The following is a 24,920-nucleotide window of genomic DNA, read 5'->3' on the forward strand; positions in this document are numbered from 1 at the left end:
TGTCTGTCTCTCGAAACGCAGACAGATGGAGTTTATTGACTTCCTTTTTCCTTTTCAGGAGAGACTGAGTTACATCGGACCAGAGGAATTTATCCAGGCGTTTGAGAAGAAAGACCCTCTTGATAATGATAAGGTATTGTCCTCAATAGGTCACTGGTATGTTATGTAACAGGCTACAGTTGGCGCTATCACCGTGTGTTGTTATATATTATACAACGGGTGGGTCTAATCCTAGAAGGTGATTGGTTAAAACCGCATTCCACCTGGTGTCTATTCTATTCTACCACCGGCTAAAGCGTTGAAATGCCTATTTACTCTGTTCCATCTGACAGCGCAATCCACGGTCTCATCAACCCAACCAGGCAATTTATAAACTTGATCTCCACTATAAAAAGCATCTAGACATTATCTCACATTTCTTTTAGACGAACAATTGGTTTTCAACAGAGGAGATTTGTATAAACCTTGCAGTCTGTCTCTCTGACGTTTGCAACATTGTTTCAATATTGTAATTCGATCTGCTGTCCCATAGTAATGAACGTGTAGGTGTCGGGACGAGACAGACAGGCAGCTTTTCTCAGCCAATCATGAATCAGCATCATTTTTATGGACATATATAGAGACACGTCAATGGAAAAAAACAAAGTAAAATGAAACAAAATGCAGCTTCAGTTTGAAGTGATTGTGTTAGCTGTGTTGTTGGCTAGCTCCTCTTAACAACAGTGTCCAGCTTCAGTTTGAAGTGATTGTGTTAGCTGTGTTGTTGGCTAGCTCCTCTTAACAACAGTGTCCAGCTTCAGTTTGAAGTGATTGTGTTAGCTGTGTTGTTGGCTAGCTCCTCTTAACAACAGTGTCCAGCTTCAGTTTGAAGTGATTGTGTTAGCTGTGTTGTTGGCTAGCTCCTCTTAACAACAGTGTCCAGCTTCAGTTTGAAGTGATTGTGTTAGCTGTGTTGTTGGCTAGCTCCTCTTAACAACAGTGTCCAGCTTCAGTTTGAAGTGATTGTGTTAGCTGTGTTGTTGGCTAGCTCCTCTTAACAACAGTGTCCAGCTTCAGTTTGAAGTGATTGTGTTAGCTGTGTTGTTGGCTAGCTCCTCTTAACAACAGTGTCCAGCTTCAGTTTGAAGTGATTGTGTTAGCTGTGTTGTTGGCTAGCTCCTCTTAACAACAGTCTTTCCAGCTTCAGTTTGAAGTGATTGTGTTAGCTGTGTTGTTGGCTAGCTCCTCTTAACAACAGTCTTTCCAGCTTCAGTTTGAAGTGATTGTGTTAGCTGTGTTGTTGGCTAGCTCCTCTTAACAACAGTCTTTCCAGCTTCAGTTTGAAGTGATTGTGTTAGCTGTGTTGTTGGCTAGCTCCTCTTAACAACAGTCTTTCCAGCTTCAGTTTGAAGTGATTGTGTTAGCTGTGTTGTTGGCTAGCTCCTCTTAACAACAGTCTTTCCAGCTTCAGTTTGAAGTGATCGTGTTAGCTGTGTTGTTGGCTAGCTCCTCTTAACAACAGTCTTTCCAGCTTCAGTTTGAAGTGATTGTGTTAGCTGTGTTGTTGGCTAGCTCCTCTTAACAACAGTCGTTCCAGCTTCAGTTTGAAGTGATTGTGTTAGCTGTGTTGTTGGCTAGCTCCTCTTAACAACAGTGTCCAGCTTCAGTTTGAAGTGATTGTGTTAGCTGTGTTGTTGGCTAGCTCCTCTTAACAACAGTGTCCAGCTTCAGTTTGAAGTGATCGTGTTAGCTGTGTTGTTGGCTAGCTCCTCTTAACAACAGTGTCCAGCTTCAGTTTGAAGTGATCGTGTTAGCTGTGTTGTTGGCTAGCTCCTCTTAACAACAGTGTCCAGCTTCAGTTTGAAGTGATCGTGTTAGCTGTGTTGTTGGCAAGCCCTCTTAACAACAGTGTCCAGCTTCAGTTTGAAGTGATTGTGTTAGCTGTGTTGTTGGCTAGCTCCTCTTAACAACAGTGTCCAGCTTCAGTTTGAAGTGATTGTGTTAGCTGTGTTGTTGGCTAGCTCCTCTTAACAACAGTGTCCAGCTTCAGTTTGAAGTGATTGTGTTAGCTGTGTTGTTGGCTAGCTCCTCTTAACAACAGTGTCCAGCTTCAGTTTGAAGTGATTGTGTTAGCTGTGTTGTTGGCTAGCTCCTCTTAACAACAGTGTCCAGCTTCAGTTTGAAGTGATTGTGTTAGCTGTGTTGTTGGCTAGCTCCTCTTAACAACAGTGTCCAGCTTCAGTTTGAAGTGATTGTGTTAGCTGTGTTGTTGGCTAGCTCCTCTTAACAACAGTGTCCAGCTTCAGTTTGAAGTGATTGTGTTAGCTGTGTTGTTGGCTAGCTCCTCTTAACAACAGTGTCCAGCTTCAGTTTGAAGTGATTGTGTTAGCTGTGTTGTTGGCTAGCTCCTCTTAACAACAGTGTCCAGCTTCAGTTTGAAGTGATTGTGTTAGCTGTGTTGTTGGCTAGCTCCTCTTAACAACAGTCTTTCCAGCTTCAGTTTGAAGTGATTGTGTTAGCTGTGTTGTTGGCTAGCTGTGTCCAGCTTCAGTTTGAAGTGATTGTGTTAGCTGTGTTGTTGGCTAGCTCCTCTTAACAACAGTGTCCAGCTTCAGTTTGAAGTGATTGTGTTAGCTGTGTTGTTGGCTAGCTCCTCTTAACAACAGTGTCCAGCTTCAGTTTGAAGTGATTGTGTTAGCTGTGTTGTTGGCTAGCTCCTCTTAACAACAGTGTCCAGCTTCAGTTTGAAGTGATTGTGTTAGCTGTGTTGTTGGCTAGCTCCTCTTAACAACAGTCTTTCCAGCTTCAGTTTGAAGTGATTGTGTTAGCTGTGTTGTTGGCTAGCTCCTCTTAACAACAGTGTCCAGCTTCAGTTTGAAGTGATTGTGTTAGCTGTGTTGTTGGCTAGCTCCTCTTAACAACAGTGTCCAGCTTCAGTTTGAAGTGATTGTGTTAGCTGTGTTGTTGGCTAGCTCCTCTTAACAACAGTGTCCAGCTTCAGTTTGAAGTGATTGTGTTAGCTGTGTTGTTGGCTAGCTCCTCTTAACAACAGTGTCCAGCTTCAGTTTGAAGTGATTGTGTTAGCTGTGTTGTTGGCTAGCTCCTCTTAACAACAGTGTCCAGCTTCAGTTTGAAGTGATTGTGTTAGCTGTGTTGTTGGCTAGCTCCTCTTAACAACAGTGTCCAGCTTCAGTTTGAAGTGATTGTGTTAGCTGTGTTGTTGGCTAGCTCCTCTTAACAACAGTGTCCAGCTTCAGTTTGAAGTGATTGTGTTAGCTGTGTTGTTGGCTAGCTCCTCTTAACAACAGTGTCCAGCTTCAGTTTGAAGTGATTGTGTTAGCTGTGTTGTTGGCTAGCTCCTCTTAACAACAGTGTCCAGCTTCAGTTTGAAGTGATTGTGTTAGCTGTGTTGTTGGCTAGCTCCTCTTAACAACAGTGTCCAGCTTCAGTTTGAAGTGATTGTGTTAGCTGTGTTGTTGGCTAGCTCCTCTTAACAACAGTGTCCAGCTTCAGTTTGAAGTGATTGTGTTAGCTGTGTTGTTGGCTAGCTCCTCTTAACAACAGTGTCCAGCTTCAGTTTGAAGTGATTGTGTTAGCTGTGTTGTTGGCTAGCTCCTCTTAACAGTTTGACAGTGTTAGCCAGCTTCAACAACAGTTTCCCCCGCTTCAGTTTGAAGTGATTGTGTTAGCTGTGTTGTTGGCTAGCTCCTCTTAACAACAGTGTCCAGCTTCAGTTTGAAGTGATTGTGTTAGCTGTGTTGTTGGCTAGCTCCTCTTAACAACAGTGTCCAGCTTCAGTTTGAAGTGATTGTGTTAGCTGTGTTGTTGGCTAGCTCCTCTTAACAACAGTGTCCAGCTTCAGTTTGAAGTGATTGTGTTAGCTGTGTTGTTGGCTAGCTCCTCTTAACAACAGTGTCCAGCTTCAGTTTGAAGTGATTGTGTTAGCTGTGTTGTTGGCTAGCTCCTCTTAACAACAGTGTCCAGCTTCAGTTTGAAGTGATTGTGTTAGCTGTGTTGTTGGCTAGCTCCTCTTAACAACAGTGTCCAGCTTCAGTTTGAAGTGATTGTGTTAGCTGTGTTGTTGGCTAGCTCCTCTTAACAACAGTGTCCAGCTTCAGTTTGAAGTGATTGTGTTAGCTGTGTTGTTGGCTAGCTCCTCTTAACAACAGTGTCCAGCTTCAGTTTGAAGTGATTGTGTTAGCTGTGTTGTTGGCTAGCTCCTCTTAACAACAGTGTCCAGCTTCAGTTTGAAGTGATTGTGTTAGCTGTGTTGTTGGCTAGCTCCTCTTAACAACAGTGTCCAGCTTCAGTTTGAAGTGATTGTGTTAGCTGTGTTGTTGGCTAGCTCCTCTTAACAACAGTGTCCAGCTTCAGTTTGAAGTGATTGTGTTAGCTGTGTTGTTGGCTAGCTCCTCTTAACAACAGTGTCCAGCTTCAGTTTGAAGTGATTGTGTTAGCTGTGTTGTTGGCTAGCTCCTCTTAACAACAGTGTCCAGCTTCAGTTTGAAGTGATTGTGTTAGCTGTGTTGTTGGCTAGCTCCTCTTAACAACAGTGTCCAGCTTCAGTTTGAAGTGATTGTGTTAGCTGTGTTGTTGGCTAGCTCCTCTTAACAACAGTGTCCAGCTTCAGTTTGAAGTGATTGTGTTAGCTGTGTTGTTGGCTAGCTCCTCTTAACAACAGTGTCCAGCTTCAGTTTGAAGTGATTGTGTTAGCTGTGTTGTTGGCTAGCTCCTCTTAACAACAGTGTCCAGCTTCAGTTTGAAGTGATTGTGTTAGCTGTGTTGTTGGCTAGCTCCTCTTAACAACAGTGTCCAGCTTCAGTTTGAAGTGATTGTGTTAGCTGTGTTGTTGGCTAGCTCCTCTTAACAACAGTGTCCAGCTTCAGTTTGAAGAAGTGATTGTGTTAGCTGTGTCCAGCTTCAGTTGGCTGTGCTTCAGTGTCCAGCTTCAGTTTGAAGTGATTGTGTTAGCTGTGTTGTTGGCTAGCTCCTCTTAACAACAGTGTCCAGCTTCAGTTTGAAGTGATTGTGTTAGCTGTGTTGTTGGCTAGCTCCTCTTAACAACAGTGTCCAGCTTCAGTTTGAAGTGATTGTGTTAGCTGTGTTGTTGGCTAGCTCCTCTTAACAACAGTCTTTCCAGCTTCAGTTTGAAGTGATTGTGTTAGCTGTGTTGTTGGCTAGCTCCTCTTAACAACAGTGTCCAGCTTCAGTTTGAAGTGATTGTGTTAGCTGTGTTGTTGGCTAGCTCCTCTTAACAACAGTGTCCAGCTTCAGTTTGAAGTGATTGTGTTAGCTGTGTTGTTGGCTAGCTCCTCTTAACAACAGTGTCCAGCTTCAGTTTGAAGTGATTGTGTTAGCTGTGTTGTTGGCTAGCTCCTCTTAACAACAGTGTCCAGCTTCAGTTTGAAGTGATTGTGTTAGCTGTGTTGTTGGCTAGCTCCTCTTAACAACAGTGTCCAGCTTCAGTTTGAAGTGATCGTGTTAGCTGTGTTGTTGGCTAGCTCCTCTTAACAACAGTCTCCTGACGAGAAATTACAGTTTCTATGCCAGGTGACAATGCTCATTATTAGCTCATTGTTATGAATGAATTCAAATAGATGTCACTAGAAAACAGCTTAAACTAATGCAAATGAAGCTACATGTCTGTTATTCTGGCTACGCTGTTTGACCTGACTGTAAATTAGAGTTAGTTGGCTCGCTAGCAAGCAAGGGATAAGAACGCTGCCAGCCAGTATGGCAATAGAACATTTAGAATGAACGACTGGATCACGTCCATAGATACAGAACAAAAAGACTGAAGGACTTGGTCGCGCCTCTGTCAACCAAACCAATAGAACGAACGACCAGCCGCCCTGGGTAGCAACCCTAGAATTGTCATCAACTATATCTCGTGGAAGGATTAAATAGTATAAATTAATTCATACAAATAAAGTTGGATGAAAATTATTTGATTATGTTGGTAACCCTGTTGTATAGAAGTGATAATGCCCTCGAAGCTGGTGTTGGGAGGATATATTGGCACAGTTTCGGTCGCAGTTGCACGTTTTGTTGTAAAAACAAATTGCCAATGTCTGGCCTGCGAATTCATTGTTTTTTCAATATGAGTTTGACAACCCTGGGCTAGCGTATCTATTTACATTGCAAGCCAAAAACACAGAGACTAACATTAACTAGCTGGCTAGCTGCTGGGAGGATGTCATGTCTTTGGATGAGTGTGTGAGTGACCGACATTTTCCTCTCATGTCGTTTTTCGGTGGCTACAGCTAGAGATGCAGGTGTCATTTGGTAAGCTAACGAGAAAAGGGAATTGCTTTGCTAGCTAGCTATGCTGAACTTGAACGACTGTTATTCCACAGTTGGCATATCTCTTAGTTGTCAATCAAATGTATTTGGCATTGATCATGGCCCCCCATGATCGAGGGGGGAGGGGGGGGGGGCAGCAGTGGTGTATAGTACTTAAGTGAAAATACTTTAAAGTACTACATAAGTACTACATAATACATTTTTTGGTGTATCTGTACTTTACTTTACTATATTTTGGACAACTTTTACTCCACTACATTTCCAAAGGCAATAATGTACTTTTTACTCCATACATTTTCCCTGACATCCAAAATGACTCTTTATTGATGTAGAATTTGTACAAATGCCTTAAATATACTTAATTCCCAAACGTTTTATGAATTTATTAAAACAAGAAAATTGATCGCTTCTCGAAAAAAAATGTTTTTTTTTTAAAAGTGTTGTGTTCTTCCTGGGGATGTATTTGAACATATTTCAAACAGATTTAACGTGGCTAAAATGCTGTCAGTTACACTTTAACTAAACTTATATTATCTCATCGAACAAAGAGTATAAGATCTGTACTAAGCTTGTTTTAACCTCAGAAATGATTTTCAGCATATGTCCCAAAACCGCATTCTTTTCCCCATAGCGATGTCCAACGAACCAGAGGTAGAAAATGGTCAGTCATTTCCGTTTTCTAGGAAAGCTAGCTAGCGATCGCTATGAGGTAGACCAAATATGTGCTGTCCCTCTTCCTCTATAGGTAGACCAAATATGTGCTGTCCCTCTTCCTCTATAGGTAGACCAAATATGTGCTGTCCCTCTTCCTCTATAGGTAGACCAAATATGTGCTGTCCCTCTTCCTCTATAGGTAGACCAAGTATGTGCTGTCCCTCTTCCTCTATAGGTAGACCAAGTATGTGCTGTCCCTCTTCCTCTATAGGTAGACCAAATATGTGCTGTCCCTCTTCCTCTATAGGTAGACCAAATATGTGCTGTCCCTCTTCCTCTATAGGTAGACCAAATATGTGCAGTCCCTCTTCCTCTATAGGTAGACCAAATATGTGCTGTCCCTCTTCCTCTATAGGTAGACCAAATATGTGCAGTCCCTCTTCCTCTATTAGGTAGGCCAAATATGTGCTGTCCCTCTTCCTCTATAGGTAGACCAAATATGTGCTGTCCCTCTTCCTCTATAGGTAGACCAAATATGTGTTGTCCCTCTTCCTCTTCTGTCTGTCTGGAGGGCATAGAATGCTTGGGCCGTATTGCCTAGCAACCACTCAGCTACAGAACCCCAAGAGTTTTGCTAGGCAACAAAGGGGGGGGTTAGTGCTCCTTCTTTTGTGCCTTGGGCTATACCTCTACATCCACTTCCAAAGGGTTGGGGATGGGGTATGTGTGTGTGTTAATGTGTGAGGGTGTGGGGGGACCACTGTGGAGGGCGCTTCGTAAGGCTAAAGGAATGTTTGGTATCAGAATCAGAGAGAAATCCTCTGGTCTTTTGACAAGTCATCACAGCTCTGCTCAACAATGTGAATAGCTAGCTAGCTGACACCCTGATGGTGTGACTCAGAGCATAGTGCCAAGTCTGCATTAATAGTCTAATTACGAAAACAACTATAAAGCCTATACACCCATCTGAGGATCTAGGTTCACGCTTGAAATAAAATGACAGAATGTTGAACTGTTTTACTCATTTTGTTGTTGGCAAAAATACCTAAAATAAAAAAAAATAAGGTAAGTATTGCTAATGAAATGCTATTGTTGCTAATGCTAACTAAATGTTAAGCTATCTATGCAATCTTAATGCTAATGAAATGGCTGTGTTTATCTCCACAGAGCTGTTTCAGCGATCACAAGAAGACTAGCAACCTGGAGGCGTATGTCGAATGGTTCAACAGACTCAGCTTCATGGTGGCCACAGAGATCTGCATGGTGTGTAGCTAGTGAACTAGCATTTAGCCTATAGCAGCTAAGCAAATGTAGCTAGTGTTTACCTTGGTTATCATCACGTATCTTTTTACTTTTTAACCTGAGGGTTTATTTTGCGCTTTTTGTTGTTGACTTGTTGTTGTTGTTGACTTGTTGTTGTTGATTTGTTGTTGACTTGTTGTTGACTTGTTGTTGTTGTTGACTTGTTGTTGTTGTTGACTTGTTGTTGTTGTTGTTGACTTGTTGTTGTTGTTGACTTGTTGTTGACTTGTTGTTGTTGTTGACTTGTTGTTGTTGACTTGTTGTTGACTTGTTGTTGTTGTTGACTTGTTGTTGACTTGTTGTTGTTGTTGACTTGTTGTTGTTGACTTGTTGTTGACTTGTTGTTGTTGACTTGTTGTTGACTTGTTGTTGTTGTTGTTGACTTGTTGTTGACTTGTTGTTGTTGTTGACTTGTTGTTGTTGTTGACTTGTTGTTGTTGACTTGTTGTTGTTGTTGACTTGTTGTTGTTGTTGTTGACGTGACAGCCCGTAAAGAAGAAGCAGCGAGCGCGAGTCATGGAGTTCTTCATCGACGTGGCGCAGGAATGTTTCAACATCGGCAACTTCAACTCCCTCATGGCCATTATCTGTAAGTGTTGTTGTTGTTGTTGTTGCTGTTGTTGTTGTTTCTAGTTGTTGTTTTTGTTTTTTCACCCTCCCCCACCCTTGACACAATTCACTCCTCTTGCTCACTTGCTATACACACAAAGGGCTTTTTTTGACTACAGTCAGGAAATTCAATCAGTAAATGCAATTTGTTGTTCAGCAAGATTTGTACCTTCCTAATCCATATAATATTCCTAACCCGAAACGACATCACCTTAAAAGTATTTCAAATTTTGCTTATTTATTTATTTTGGACTGAAGTTTTCCTATAAAAGTGACCCATTTGACCATAGAAATTGTCCTTAACCTGAGTAGAGAAGGGGAACGAACGTTCAACTTTAATTGATAATCATGAGCAGAGTGACTATAGCCCAGGGGTAAGGAAACCTTTTCCATGCGGGAGTGCCAATTTACAATTTATCTTACAATTTCTACCAATCTGCATGCCGATTATGATTTTCATTTGCACACATTTGCTTGGAACGGTTTAATTTAATTTATAATAATATATCTCAAAATCATTGTTGTGTTGTTAATCTAAATTTTATCTAAATATAAAATGAATCTATTGTAAGAGATTCTGCCTCTGCCAAATGGACACATTGTATAATAGGCTACACCTTTAGTCATTGGCAGCTAAAGAACACAGAATTCAGAGACCTAGATACCAAATGCAAGTAACTTCTATTGACTAACTAGATAAAAAATAGCCAACAAATAAAAAAGAATGCAGGTAGAAAATATTCTGATTTAAAAATAAATAAATAAAAGCCAGTTTATTTAAAACTGTTTAAAACAAAAAGCCAGTTTATTTAAAACTGTTTAAAACAAAAAGCCAGTTTATTCATGTTATTTCAATCACATGAATCTCTACTCCGCTTGTCTGCAATGAACTTGGCTCTGATCATCTGGGTCCAGAGAGAAGCTTGTGCTAGCAAAACCCAGTGAGCTCCAGCTGTATTTAGGGGTAGTTGGTCAGACCTAAAGGCTGGGGTGGAGGGGGTGGGGTGGTGGAGGGGCAGTTGGTCAGGCCTAAAGGCTGGGGTGGAGGGGGTGGGGTGGTGGAGGGGCAGTTGGTCAGGCCTAAAGGCTGGGGTGGAGGGGTGGGGTGGGGAGGGGCAGTGGTCAGGCCTAGGGGGGTGGAGGGGGTTGGTCAGGCCCTAAAGGCTGGGGTGGAGGGAGTGGGGTGGAGGGGGGTGGAGGGGTAGTTGGTCAGGCCTAAAGGCTGGGGTGGAGGGAGTGGGGTGGAGGGGGTGGAGGGGCAGTTGGTCAGGACTAAAGGCTGGGGTGGAGGGGGTGGGGTGGAGGGGTGGAGGGGCAGTTGGTCAGGACTAAAGGCTGGGGTGGAGGGGGGGTGGGGTGGTGGAGGGGCAGTTGGTCAGGCCTAAAGGCTGGGGTGGGGTGGTGGAGGGGCAGTTGGTCAGGCCTGGTGGGGGTGGGGGGAGGGGTGGTTGGTCAGGACTAAAGGGGGGTGGAGGGGGTGGGGTGGTGGAGGGGCAGGCCTAAAGGCTGGGGTGGAGGGGGGGGTGGTGGAGGGGCAGTTGGTCAGACCTAAAGGCTGGGGTGGGGTGGTGGAGGGGCAGTTGGTCAGGCCTAAAGGCTGGGGTGGAGGGGCAGTTGGTCAGGCCTAAAGGCTGGGGTGGAGGGAGTGGGGTGGTGGGGTGGTGGAGGGGCAGTTGGTCAGACCTAAAGGCTGGGGTGGAGGGGGTGGGGTACACAAACACCCATATTAGACCAATGTTCAGCACTCACCAGGGAGGGAGAGAGGGAGGTGTTGGCGGGCACGCCAAGGGAAGGCGGAAAGGTTAGGGATGGAGGGAGGGAGGGGACTGTAGGGGAGTCAGAGCCAGCTGTCCCAGCCTTAGCCCCTCTTTCCCAGGAGTCTCCAGGGACCTAGAGATGGAGCCGCGGAGGGTTAACAAGAAAAGACCAAACAAGTCCCTGGGAAAATGGGCTTAGTCTCTTTCTGCCTGGCTGCTGCGGTTAGTGTGTGTGTGTGTGTGTGTAGTGGTGTGTGTAGTGTAGCGTGTGTAGTGTATTGTAGCGTGTAGTGTAGTGTGTGGTGTGTAGTGTATTGTAGTGTGTAGTGTACGGTGTGTGTATTAGACTGGACATGTTTACAGAGACTGACTTGCCAACATTCTCTCACAGCATTTAGAAGACCTTGTTGTTCCCTCTAGAAATCATAGTCTAACATGGGCCCTTATTTACAAAGAATCTCAGAGTGTTGATATAGGATCTGTTTTTGCCTTTAAGATCGTTGATCTATATATGTCTTTCATGACACACACAGTCCCATGATTACCATATGGGAAGCAGAGTGGTTACCATATGGGAAGCAGAGTGATTACCAAATGGGAAGCAGAGTGGTTACCATATGGGAAGCAGAGTGATTACCAAATGGGAAGCAGAGTGATTACCATATGGGAAGCAGAGTGTTGAAGGGGAAGCAGAGTGATTACCAAATGGGAAGCAGAGTGATTACCAAATGGGAAGCAGAGTGATTACCAAATGGGAAGCAGAGTGATTACCATATGGGAAGCAGAGTGGTTACCATATGGGAAGCAGAGTGATTACCAAATGGGAAGCAGAGTGATTACCATATGGGAAGCAGAGTGTTGAAGGGGAAGCAGAGTGGTTACCATATGGGAAGCAGAGTGATTACCATAGGGGAAGCAGAGTGATTACCATATGGGAAGCAGAGTGATTACCATATGGGAAGCAGAGTGATTACCATATGGGACGCAGAGTGGTTACCACATGGCAAGCAGAGTGGTTACCACATGGCAAGCAGAGTGATTACCATATGGGAAGCAGAGTGATTACCATATGGGAAGCAGAGTGATTACCATATGGGAAGCAGAGTGATTACCATATGGGAAGCAGAGTGATTACCAAATGGGAAGCAGAGTGATTACCATATGGGAAGCAGAGTGATTACCATATGGGAAGCAGAGTGTTTGTCTAATTTGTCGGCCATCTTGCTCTATGCAGCTGGGATGAACATGAGTCCTGTGTCTCGACTGAAGAAGACCTGGAGCAAAGTCAAGACGGACAAGTTTGACATCTTAGAGGTAAATGCACATATGCACATATGCACGCACGCACGCACGCACGCACGCACGCACGCACGCACGCACGCACGCACGCACGCACACACACACACACACACACACACACACACACACACACACACACACACACACACACACACTCTTTCATTGTCACTTGCTGCATTTAGTGTCATGCACTTGATCTCATTCATCACACAATCTAGCAACAGAAATGAAAAGGCAGCTAGGACTTAGTTAACCTTCCCATGTTATCCTGTAAGCCCAGTGGACTGCCTCTGAGCTATTGGAAGTAGCTCCATGGTGATGGAGGAGGAAGAGGCAGGTCCTGGGGGATGGGTAGCCCTAGACGTTGAGCTCTTCCTGGGGCTGAGATAACACTGAGCTCCCTGGGAGTTTATGGAGGAACCAGATATAGAAGGGGGCCTTCCAGTCAGGAGATGTGAAGTAGCAGAGATTAAAGAGATAAACCAGGTTGGGCCCCAGTGGAATCCAGGAGCCATCAAAGGAGCAGGTTTCTCTCTCTCTTTCTCTTCTCTCTCTTTCTGTCTCTCTCTTTCTGTCTCTCTCTTTCTCTTCTCTCTCTTTCTGTCTCTCTCTCTCTCTCTGTCCTCTCTCTCTCACTCTGTGTCTCTGTCTTCTCTCTGTCTCTCTCTCTGTCCCCTCTCTCGCTGTCCTCTCTCTCTCTGTCCTCTCTCTCTCTCTCTGTCCTCTCTCTCTCTCTTTCTCTTCTCTCTCTTTCTCTCTCTCTCTCTCTCTGTCCTCTCTCTCTCACTCTGTGTCTCTGTCTTCTCTCAAATCAAATCAAATCAAAATTTATTTGTCACATACACATGGTTAGCAGATGTTAATGCGAGTGTAGCGAAATGCTTGTGCTTCTAGTTCCGACAATGCAGTGATAACCAACAAGTAATCTAACTAACAATTCCAAAACTACTGTCTTATACACAGTGTAAGGGGATAAGGAATATGTACATAAGGATATATGAATGAGTGATGGTACAGAGCAGCATACAGTAGATGGTATCGAGTACAGTATATACATATGAGATGAGTGTGTAGACAAAGTAAACAAAGTGGCATAGTTAAAGTGGCTAGTGATACATGTATTACATAAGGATGCAGTCGATGATGTAGAGTACAGTATATACGTATGCATATGAGATGAATAATGTAGGGTAAGTAACATTATATAAGGTAGCATTGTTTAAAGTGGCTAGTGATATATTTACATCATTTCCCATCAATTCCCATTATTAAAGTGGCTGGAGTTGGGTCAGTGTCAATGACAGTGTGTTGGCAGCAGCCACTCAATGTTAGTGGTGGCTGTTTAACAGTCTGATGGCCTTGAGATAGAAGCTGTTTTTCAGTCTCTCGGTCCCAGCTTTGATGCACCTGTACTGACCTCGCCTTCTGGATGATAGCGGGGTGAACAGGCAGTGGTTCGGGTGGTTGATGTCCTTGATGATCTTTATGGCCTTCCTGTAACATCGGGTGGTGTAGGTGTCCTGGAGGGCAGGTAGTTTGCCCCCGGTGATGCGTTGTGCAGTCCTCACTACCCTCTGGAGAGCCTTACGGTTGAGGGCGGAGCAGTTGCCGTACCAGGCGGTGATACAGCCCGCCAGGATGCTCTCGATTGTGCATCTGTAGAGGTTTGTGAGTGCTTTTGGTGAGTGCTTCTCTCTGTCTCTCTCTCTGTCCCCTCTCTCTCTGTCCTCTCTCTCTCTCTGTCCTCTCTCTCACTCTCTGTCTCTGTGTCTTTGTCTCTCTCTCACTCTGTGTCTCTGTCTCTGTCTGTACTCTCTCTCTCTCTGTCCCCTCTCTCTCACTCTGTCTCACTCTGTGTCTCTGTCTTCTCTCTGTCCTCTCTCTCTCTCTGTCCTCTCTCTTTGTCCTCTCTCTGTCTCTGTCCTCTCAATTCAATTCAATTCAAGGGCTTTATTGGCATGGGAAACATGTGTTAACATTGCCAAAGCAAGTGAGGTAGATAATATATAAAGTGAAATAAACAATAAAAATTAACAGTAGACATCACACATACAGAAGTTTCAAAACAATAAAGACATTACAAATGTCATATTATAAATATATACAGTGTTTTAACAATGTACAAATGGTAAAGGACACAAGATAAAATAAATAAGCATAGATATGGGTTGTATTTACAATGGTGTTTGTTCTTCACTGGTTGCCCTTTTCTCGTGGCAACAGGTCACAAATCTTGCTGCTTTGATGGCACACTGTGGAATTTCACCCAGTTGATATGGGAGTTTATCAAAATTGGATTTGTTTTCGAATTCTTTGTGGATCTGTGTAATCTGAGGGAAATATGTCTCTCTAATATGGTCATACATTGGGCAGGAGGTTAGGAAGTGCAGCTCAGTTTCCACCTCATTTTGTGGGCCTCTCTCTGTCCTCTCTCTCTCTCTGTAGGGATGTCGTTGCTAGTGATGTTGGTGGCTGTGGTGTTAGGTTAGTGTCCTCCCTCTGTGTTGATAGAGGTCAGAGTGCTGGTAGGCTGGTTTGATGGCTCCATCTGTCTCGCTGCATATGTGCGCCTGCAGTTGATTTGACAGGGTTGCTTTATGTGTGACTGTGAGTGATTGGTTGAGTCATTGAGATGCAGTGAAACCATTTTTTTAGGGGAGTGGTGAGGTGGATGGGTTCAGATTTTTTCCTGTATGAAGGGTGGACCATCGCTCCAAAGCCTGGCCAACAACTAACCTAATCACCATATTTGAACCCAAACCATATGTTTACATTTACCAAAAGTAGTGATGCAATCAATACACACTGAACAAGTCAGTTAAGAACAAATTCTTATTTTCAATGGCGGCCCACCCGGGGAACAGTGGATTAACTGCCTTGTTCAGGGGGCAGAACAACAGATTTTGACCTTGTCAGCTCGGGGATTCGATCATGCAACCTTTACGGTTACTAGTCCAACGCTCTAACCACAAGGCTACCTGCTGGTTACTAGTCCAACACTCTAACCACTAGGCTACCTGCTGGTTACTAGTCCAACACTCTAACCACTAGGCTACCTGCTGGTTACTAGTCCAACACTCTAACCACTAGGCTACCTGCTGGTTACTAGTCCAACACTCTAACCACTAGGCTACCTGCTGGTTACTAGTCCAACACTCTAACCACTAGGCTACCTGCTGGTTACTAGTCCAACACTCTAACCACTAGGCTACCTGCTGGTTACTAGTCCAACGCTCTAACCACTAGGCTACCTGCTGGTTACTAGTCCAACACTCTAACCACTAGGCTACCTGCTGGTTACTAGTCCAACTGTCTAACCACTAGGCTACCTGCTGGTTACTAGTCCAACACTCTAACCACTAGGCTACCTGCTGGTTACTAGTCCAACACTCTAACCACTAGGCTACCTGCTGGTTACTAGTCCAACACTAACCACTAAGCTACCTGCTGGTTACTAGTCCAACGCTCTAACCACTAGGCTACCTGCTGGTTACTAGTCCAACGCTCTAACCACTAGGCTACCTGCTGGTTACTAGTCCAACACTAACCACTAAGCTACCTGCTGGTTACTAGTCCAACGCTCTAACCACTAGGCTACCTGCTGGTTACTAGTCCAACACTAACCACTAAGCTACCTGCTGGTTACTAGTCCAACGCTCTAACCACTAGGCTACCTGCTGGTTACTAGTCCAACACTAACCACTAAGCTACCTGCTGGTTACTAGTCCAACGCTCTAACCACTAGGCTACCTGCTGGTTACTAGTCCAACGCTCTAACCACTAGGCTACCTGCTGGTTACTAGTCCAACACTAACCACTAAGCTACCTGCTGGTTACTAGTCCAACGCTCTAACCACTAGGCTACCTGCTGGTTACTAGTCCAACGCTCTAACCACTAAGCTACCTGCTGGTTACTAGTCCAACACTAACCACTAGGCTACCTGCTGGTTACTAGTCCAACGCTCTAACCACTAGGCTACCTGCTGGTTACTAGTCCAACACTCTAACCACTAGGCTACCTGCTGGTTACTAGTCCAACGCTCTAACCACTAGGCTACCTGCTGGTTACTAGTCCAACACTCTAACCATTAGGCTACCTGCTGGTTACTAGTCCAACACTCTAACCATTAGGCTACCTGCTGGTTACTAGTCCAACGCTCTAACCACTAGGCTACCTGCTGGTTACTAGTCCAACACTCTAACCATTAGGCTACCTGCTGGTTACTAGTCCAACACTCTAACCACTAGGCTACCTGCTGGTTACTAGTCCAACGCTCTAACCACTAGGCTACCTGCTGGTTACTAGTCCAACGCTCTAACCACTAGGCTACCTGCTGGTTACTAGTCCAACACTAACCACTAGGCTACCTGCTGGTTACTAGTCTAACACTCTAACCACTAGGCTACCTGCTGGTTACTAGTCCAACACTAACCACTAGGCTACCTGCTGGTTACTAGTCCAACACTCTAACCACTAGGCTACCTGCTGGTTACTAGTCCAACACTAACCACTAGGCTACCTGCTGGTTACTAGTCCAACACTCTAACCACTAGGCTACCTGCTGGTTACTAGTCCAACACTAACCACTAGGCTACCTGCTGGTTACTAGTCCAACGCTCTAACCACTAGGCTACCTGCTGGTTACTAGTCCAACGCTCTAACCACTAGGCTACCTGCTGGTTACTAGTCCAACACTCTAACCACTAGGCTACCTGCTGGTTACTAGTCCAACGCTCTAACCACTAGGCTACGCTGCCGCCTCATATGATGAGGAAGATGAACTCTAAGATGAACTGAATCATAGGATCGCCATCTCACTGTCTGAGGATGTAGTTACAACCAATATTTCATCTGAGAGCTTTCTCGGGCTACCAGAGTGGCACAGCGGTCTAAGGCACTGCATCTCAGTGCTAGAGGTCGTCACTACAGACCTTGGTTCGATTCCAGGCTGTATCACAACCGGTTGTGATTGGGAGTCCCACAGGGCGGCGCACAATTGTTTTGCCCATGGTCGTCCGTGTTAGGGTTTGCCCTGGGTAATCGATGGTCGCCTCATTGTGTTCCCACAGGAATGTGTCGGACTCTGTTTCGTTAATTAGTGAGCTCTGTTCTTTAACTAACTTTGCCGTGTTAAATAAATAAACACAACATTAAAATCCTGCTGCTATACTGCCGTTATAATGCTAATCTTTCTCTCCAGCTCCAGATGGATCCTTCCGGTAACTTCTACAACTACAGAACAGCGTTTAGAGGAGCGACGCAGAGGTCCAGAACAGCCAACAGCACTAGAGAGAAGGTGAGCTTCCATACATTCTAGAAGGAAAAAGAAATGCACACCTATATAGGCGAGGTGCTGGCTAATGGAGTAGAAAGCTTGAACATGAAGGAGAACCTATATAGGCGAGGTGCTGGCTAATGGAGTAGAAAGCTTGAACATAAAGGAGAACCTATATAGGCGAGGTGCTGGCTAACGGAGTAGAAAGCTTGAACATGAAGGAGAACCTATATAGGCGAGGTGCTGGCTAACGGAGTAGAAAGCTTGAACATAAAGGAGAACCTATATAGGCGAGGTGCTGGCTAACGGAGTAGAAAGCTTGAACATAAAGGAGAACCTATATAGGCGAGGTGCTGGCTAACGGAGTAGAAAGCTTGAACATAAAGGAGAACCTATATAGGCGAGGTGCTGGCTAACGGAGTAGAAAGCTTGAACATAAAGGAGAACCTATATAGGCGAGGTGCTGGCTAACGGAGTAGAAAGCTTGAACATGAAGGAGAACCTATATAGGCGAGGTGCTGGCTAACGGAGTAGTAAGCTTGAACATAAAGGAGAACCTATATAGGCGAGGTGCTGGCTAACGGAGTAGAAAGCTTGAACATAAAGGAGAACCTATATAGGCGAGGTGCTGGCTTACGGAGTAGTAAGCTTGAACATAAAGGAGAACCTATATAGGCGAGATGCTGGCTAACGGAGTAGAAAGCTTGAACATAAAGGAGAACCTATATAGGCGAGGTGCTGGCTAACGGAGTAGAAAGCTTGAACATGAAGGAGAACCTATATAGGCGAGGTGCTGGCTAACGGATTAGAAAGCTTGAACATAAAGGAGAACCTATATAGGCGAGGTGCTGGCTAACGGAGTAGAAAGCTTGAACATAAAGGATAACCTATATAGGCGAGGTGCTGGCTAACGGAGTAGAAAGCTTGAACATAAAGGAGAACCTAATAGGCGAGGTGCTGGCTAACGGAGTAGAAAGCTTGAACATAAAGGAGAACCTATATAGGCGAGATGCTGGCTAACGCTGGTTAGTAGTAAGCTTGAACATAAAGGAGAACCTATATAGGCGAGGTGCTGGCTAACAGTAGAAAGCTTGAACATAAAGGAGAACCTATATAGGCGAGGTGCTGGCTAACGGAGTAAAAGCTTGAACATGAAGGGTTAGAACCTAACCATAGGCGAGGTGCTGGCTAACGGAGTAGAAAGCTTGAACATAAAGGGTTAGAACCTATATAGGCGAGGTGCTGGCTAACGGAGTAGAAAGCTTGAACATAAAGGAGAACCTATATAGGCGAGGTGCTGGCTACTAGTCCAAGTAGAAAGCTTGAACATAAAGGAGAACCTATAGGCTAGGTGCTGGCTAACGGAGTAGAAAGCTTGAACATAAAGGAGAACCTCTATAGGCTAGGTGCTGGCTAACGGAGTAGAAAGCTTGAACATGAAGGAGAACCTATATAGGCGAGGTGCTGGCTAACGGAGTAGTAAGCTTGAACATAAAGGAGAACCTATATAGGCGAGGTGCTGGCTAACGGAGTAGAAAGCTTGAACATAAAGGAGAACCTATATAGGCGAGGTGCTGGCTTACGGAGTAGTAAGCTTGAACATAAAGGAGAACCTATATAGGCGGCTAGATGCTGGCTAACGGAGTAGAAAGCTTGAACATAAGGAGAACCTATATAGGCGAGGTGCTGGCTAACGGAGTAGAAAGCTTGAACATGAAGGAGAACCTATATAGGCGAGGTGCTGGCTAACGGATTAGAAAGCTTGAACATAAAGGAGAACCTAACCACTAGGCTAGGTGCTGGCTAACGGAGTAGAAAGCTGAACATAAAGGATAACCTATATAGGCGAGGTGCTGGCTAACGGAGTAGAAAGCTTGAACATAAAGGAGAACCTATATAGGCGAGGTGCTGGCTAACGGAGTAGAAAGCTTGAACATAAAGGAGAACCTATATAGGCGAGATGCTGGCTAACGGAGTAGTAAGCTTGAACATAAAGGAGAACCTATATAGGCGAGGTGCTGGCTAACGGAGTAGAAAGCTTGAACATAAAGGAGAACCTATATAGGCGAGGTGCTGGCTAACGGAGTAGAAAGCTTGAACATAAAGGAGAACCTATATAGGCGAGATGCTGGCTAACGGAGTAGTAAGCTTGAACATAAAGGAGAACCTATATAGGCGAGGTGCTGGCTAACGGAGTAGAAAGCTTGAACATAAAGGAGAACCTATATAGGCGAGGTGCTGGCTAACGGAGTAGAAAGCTTGAACATAAAGGAGAACCTATATAGGCGAGGTGCTGGCTAATGGAGTAGAAAGCTTGAACATAAAGGAGAACCTATATAGGCGAGGTGCTGGTTAATGGAGTAGAAAGCTTGAACATAAAGGAGAACCTATATAGGCGAGGTGCTGGTTAATGGAGTAGAAAGCTTGAACGTAAAGGAGAACCTATATAGGCGAGGTGCTGGCTAACGGAGTAGAAAGCTTGAACATAAAGGAGAACTTATATAGGCGAGGTGCTGGCTAACGGAGTAGAAAGCTTGAACATGAAGGAGAACCTATATAGGCGAGGTGCTGGCTAACGGAGTAGTAAGCTTGAACATAAAGGAGAACCTATATAGGCGAGGTGCTGGCTAACGGAGTAGTAAGCTTGAACATAAAGGAGAACCTATATAGGCGAGGTGCTGGCTAACGGAGTAGAAAGCTTGAACTCACTCTAAGAGCTCAGATGGAGAAAAATATACACACATTCGATACATTCACACGCATCTGAGATTCAAGGCCTGTATTTATAAGGTATGTTAGAGCCGGTGAGCAGATCTAGGAACAGTGTTGCGTTTTTTTTTTTTTTTTAGATTGTAATGAATAAGATGACACGGACAGGGTGGATCTGATCCAAGATCAGGACACCTTTTCTGAGACGCTGATCCTGATGCCTTCAGTTGTGGAGTCTCTTCAGGCAGATTTTTCCTCATCAGCCCTTGGATTCAACCCTCAACCCTCTAGTAACTGGTTCGCCTCTCTAAACCCCCAACCCCCCAGTTACTGGCCCACCTCTCTAAACCTGCGACCCCTCTATTTCAGACCGAGACAGTTTAGTGATTCCGATGTAGATTCTGATCTCTCCAAATGGTGGGAACGTTCTCTGTTCTCTCTAGTTGTCTGAATTATCCCAGAACCCATTTCTCTGTTGTCTGAATTATCCCAGAACCCATTTCTCTGTTCTCTCTGGTTGTCTGAATTATCCCAGAACCCATTTCTCTGTTGTCTGAATTATCCCAGAACCCATTTCTCTGTTCTCTCTGGTTGTCTGAATTATCCCAGAACCCATTTCTCTGTTCTCTCTGGTTGTCTGAATTATCCCAGAACCCATTTCTCTGTTCTCTCTGGTTGTTTGAATTATCCCAGAACCCATTTCTCTGTTCTCTGGTTGTTTGAATTATCCCAGAACCCACTAAGTGTGTGATTTGTCCAGCTGCACCAATTAAAATGTTTCTGACATTTATGTAAACAAGTAAAATGGCTGTTTTTGAAGTGTTTGACGCACGCTGTGCTCTACTTGGCCCAGAAGACTAACAAACAGTCCGTCTCTCTCACAACTGATGAGCAGCAATTCATTATTACATAAAGTGGAGGTCTGTATCGTGAGTGTCTTTCATGTAACCCGGAAACAAGTGGAGGGAATTTGTTGGGAACGAGAAGAACTTGATAAACATTCTAGACCGGCACTACAGTGTGAGGACAGAAAACAGACCGGCACTACAGTGTGAGGACAGAAAACAGACCGGCACTACAGTGTGGCCATCGGTTGGTCTGCTTCGATCTTGTTATCTCTGCTCAGTGTTGTCGTGTTATTGGCACTAAAACACAACGAACTCTTGAGGTCATCAGTTCAGTTGGGACATCAAGAATACATAACAAGGACTCTGAAGCAGATAAGTCAAAAGGTGAAGCCATGAATAGGTCAGCTGAGAGCTGGTTCTGGTATTGACGTCAGAGAGACAACGTGAAGGGCCTCATTTACTAATCCGTCAGAAATATGTTCAGTTCCTTTTCAGGAATGGAAAAAGAAACATGGCCGCCTGCCAGCTCACATAATGTTCTCTGTCTCTGTCTCTGTCTCTCTCTCTCTCAGTTGACGGTTGGCTCAAGCAGTGTCAATATGATTGGGTTAGCTAAGGGTTCACTGTCAACATTTAATGGATTAGCTGAGTGTTTCTTTTAGGGAAGGGAGGAGGGGAGAGGGGGATTTAGCTATGTGTGTGGAAATGTGTGTGGAAATGTGTTGAAGAGCCCGGGTTGGCTGCTCAGACAGACAGTGAGGGGGTCATAAGACATAACACTGGAATGTTCCAAACTCCCAGGCAGAACACTGGAATGTTCCAAACTCCCAGGCAGAACACCGGAATGTTCCAAACTCCCAGGCAGAACACCGGAATGTTCCAAACTCCCAGGCAGAACACCGGAATGTTCCAAACTCCCAGGCAGAACACCGGAATGTTCCAAACTCCCAGGCAGAACACCGGAATGTTCCAAACTCCCAGGCAGAACACCGGAATGTTCCAAACTCCCAGGCAGAACACCGGAATGTTCCAAACTCCCAGGCAGAACACTGGAATGTTCCAAATTCCCAGGCAGAACACTGGAATGTTCCAAACTCCCAGGCAGAACACTGGAATGTTCCAAACTCCCAGGCAGAACACTGGAATGTTCCAAATTCCCAGGCAGAACACTGGAATGTTCCAAATTCCCAGGCAGAACACTGGAATGTTCCAAATTCCCAGGCAGAACACTGGAATGTTCCAAATTCCCAGGCAGAACACTGGAATGTTCCAAACTCCCAGGCAGAACACTGGAATGTTCCAAACTCCCAGGCAGAACACTGGAATGTTCCAAATTCCCAGGCAGAACACTGGAATGTTCCAAACTCCCAGGCAGAACACTGGAATGTTCCAAACTCCCAGGCAGAACACTGGAATGTTCCTTCTTGTTCTTGTGACTTCTTCATCTAATGAGGGTTTGTTTATGGGTCAAATAAAAACACGTATATTTACACATGTGCCCAGGGCTCTAAAGTACAACCAATTTGGTTTGCATATTTATTTAACGAGGCAAGTCAGTTAAGAACAAATTCTTATTTTCAATGACGGCCTTGGGAACAGTGGGTTAACTGCCTGTTCCGTGGCAGAATGACAGATTTGTACCTTGTCAGTTTGGGGATTCTTAGCTAGCTAGCTAACAACCTGGTAACTTTATCAGTATATCCAAACATTTGGGACACAGAAAGGAAAAGGGACAGGTTCTTCAGGAAATGACATATCTCTTACATGTTGTCATCTCATAACATGATGCTCTTAAAGGGACAGTGTTTTCTATGTAACCGTCTCAATAGGAAAAATAGGGATTTTATATAATGTAGAAACCTAACATTCCACAAATGACTTTTTAATTTCAATGACTGATATTTGTATCAACATTTTTTAGCTTTAAAAATAAATAAATGTATTTGAGTTACATATTAGTTCCTAGGGGCACAACATATTAGTTCCTAGGGGCACAACATATTAGTTCCTAGGGGCACAACATATTAGTTCCTAGGGGCACAACATATTAGTTCCTAGGGGCACAACATATTAGTTCCTAGGGGCACAACATATTAGTTCCTAGGGGCACAACATATCTAGATATAGGCTCCTCATACTCAACTCTGGACCTCGAAGCCAGTTCCACTGATTTTTCTTATTTTCTTCATTGTTCCCCTCTAAACAGGGACTGTTTTAGACTTGGGACACGATACCAGGTGTGTACAATTAATGATCAGGTAGAACAGGAAGCCAACAGGCCCTGTACCTCTTTTAAGGTAACAGTTGAATACCGTTGATATAGGCTATATCTCAATCAATGTCAAAAATAAAACTTCTGTTTTTTTCTGGTGCTCCTCCATTTGATGTTGTGCTGCTAACTTTTTAAAGTATGGAGCACTAGTGCTACCAATTACAAAATGTGTATCATTTAGAGCCCTGCACACGCCATAGCAGATGTGGACTTTTTTTGGGGGGGGGGGGCACTGGTCTTGTGGTAATGTTGTTTATACAACATGTTTTCTCTCCTCTCATTCTCCCACTTTGTCCTCTGTCCTCTGTTCAGAGCTGTCCTGGGTTTATAGAGGGGCCTCAGTGTCACGGAGAGCAGAGAGAGAGCAGGAAGACTGATATCATTTGGTACATTCTGTGTTGTTTACTTTATTCAATTTGATTAGAATGACACGTTGGGCAGTTGAGGAGCCGTTGATATAAAACTCAAGCGGAACATCACATGTTTGTTGATCAGTGCTTCATCGCACACTGTATTACACTGTTCCCTCACAGAGCTGGCCTGTATTCCCTCACAGAGCTGGCCTGTATTCCCTCACAGAGCTGGCCTGTATTCCCTCACCGAGCTGGCCTGTATTCCCTCACAGAGCTGGCCTGTATTCCCTCACGGAGCTGGCCTGTATTCCCTCACAGAGCTGGCCTGTATTCCCTCACAGAGCTGGCCTGTATTCCCTCACAGAGCTGGCCTGTATTCCCTCACAGAGCTGGCCTGTATTCCTCACAGAGCTGGCCTGTATTCCTCACAGAGCTGGCCTGTATTCCCTCACCGAGCTGGCCTGTATTCCTCACGGAGCTGGCCTGTATTCCTCACCGAGCTGGCCTGTATTCCTCACCGAGCTGGCCTGTATTCCTCACAGAGCTGGCCTGTATTCCTCACCGAGCTGGCCTGTATTCCCTCACAGAGCTGGCCTGTATTCCCTCACAGAGCTGGCCTGTATTCCCTCACAGAGCTGGCCTGTATTCCCTCACAGAGCTGGCCTGTATTCCTCACAGAGCTGGCCTGTATTCCTCACAGAGCTGGCCTGTATTGCCTCACAGAGCTGGCCTGTATTCCCTCACGGAGCTGGCCTGTATTCCTCACAGAGCTGGCCTGTATTCCTCACGGAGCTGGCCTGTATTCCTCACAGAGCTGGCCTGTATTCCTCACAGAGCTGGCCTGTATTCCCTCACAGAGCTGGCCTGTATTCCCTCACAGAGCTGGCCTGTAATCCCTCACAGAGCTGGCCTGTATTCCCTCACAGAGCTGGCCTGTATTCCCTCACGGAGCTGGCCTGTATTCCCTCACGGAGCTGGCCTGTATTCCCTCACGGAGCTGGCCTGTATTCCCTCACGGAGCTGGCCTGTATTCCCTCACAATGCTGGCCTGTATTCCCTCACAGAGCTGGCCTGTATTCCTCACAGAGCCGGCCTGTATTCACTCACAGAGCTGGCCTGTATTCCCTCACAGAGCTGGCCTGTAATCCCTCACAGAGCTGGCCTGTATTCCTCACAGAGCTGGCCTGTATTCCTCACGGAGCTGGCCTGTATTCCCTCACGGAGCTGGCCTGTATTCCTCACGGAGCTGGCCTGTATTCCCTCACAATGCTGGCCTGTATTCCTCACAGAGCTGGCCTGTATTCCCTCACAGAGCCGGGCTGTATTCACTCACAGAGCTGGCCTGTAATCCCTCACAGAGCTGGCCTGTAATCCCTCACAGAGCTGGCCTGTATTCCCTCACAGAGCTGGCCTGTATTCCCTCACAGAGCTGGCCTGTATTCCCTCACAGAGCTGGCCTGTATTCCCTCACAGAGCTGGCCTGTATTCCCTCACGGAGCTGGCCTGTAATCCCTCACAGAGCTGGCTTGTATTCCCTCACAGAGCTGGCCTGTATTCCC

At 45.2% G+C, this 24,920-nt stretch overlaps 1 protein-coding gene and 1 long non-coding RNA gene across 4 annotated transcripts in view; one reads left to right on the forward strand and one right to left on the reverse strand.

Annotated features, from left to right (window-relative positions):
• Positions 1 to 24,920, forward strand: part of LOC118381245 (ras-GEF domain-containing family member 1B-A-like) — a 108,812-nt gene that overhangs the window by 71,814 nt on the left and 12,078 nt on the right. For all 3 annotated transcript variants that reach the window (XM_052479723.1, XM_052479721.1, XM_052479722.1), the window contains exons 6-10: positions 59 to 133; positions 8,104 to 8,199; positions 8,725 to 8,827; positions 11,839 to 11,918; positions 17,105 to 17,200. In XM_052479723.1, the coding sequence (XP_052335683.1) occupies positions 59 to 133; positions 8,104 to 8,199; positions 8,725 to 8,827; positions 11,839 to 11,918; positions 17,105 to 17,200 (450 nt within the window). The remainder of the gene's footprint in view (positions 1 to 58; positions 134 to 8,103; positions 8,200 to 8,724; positions 8,828 to 11,838; positions 11,919 to 17,104; positions 17,201 to 24,920) is intronic.
• Positions 12,715 to 16,711, reverse strand: LOC127911832 (uncharacterized). Its single transcript, XR_008079602.1, has 2 exons — positions 16,463 to 16,711; positions 12,715 to 15,692 (listed from the first exon to the last, which is right to left on the reverse strand). It is a non-coding gene; the product is annotated as an uncharacterized LOC127911832 (long non-coding RNA).

The sequence above is a fragment of the Oncorhynchus keta genome, chromosome 25 (genome assembly GCF_023373465.1).
Source record: "Oncorhynchus keta strain PuntledgeMale-10-30-2019 chromosome 25, Oket_V2, whole genome shotgun sequence".
In the NCBI taxonomy this organism is placed as follows: Eukaryota; Metazoa; Chordata; class Actinopteri; order Salmoniformes; family Salmonidae; genus Oncorhynchus; species Oncorhynchus keta.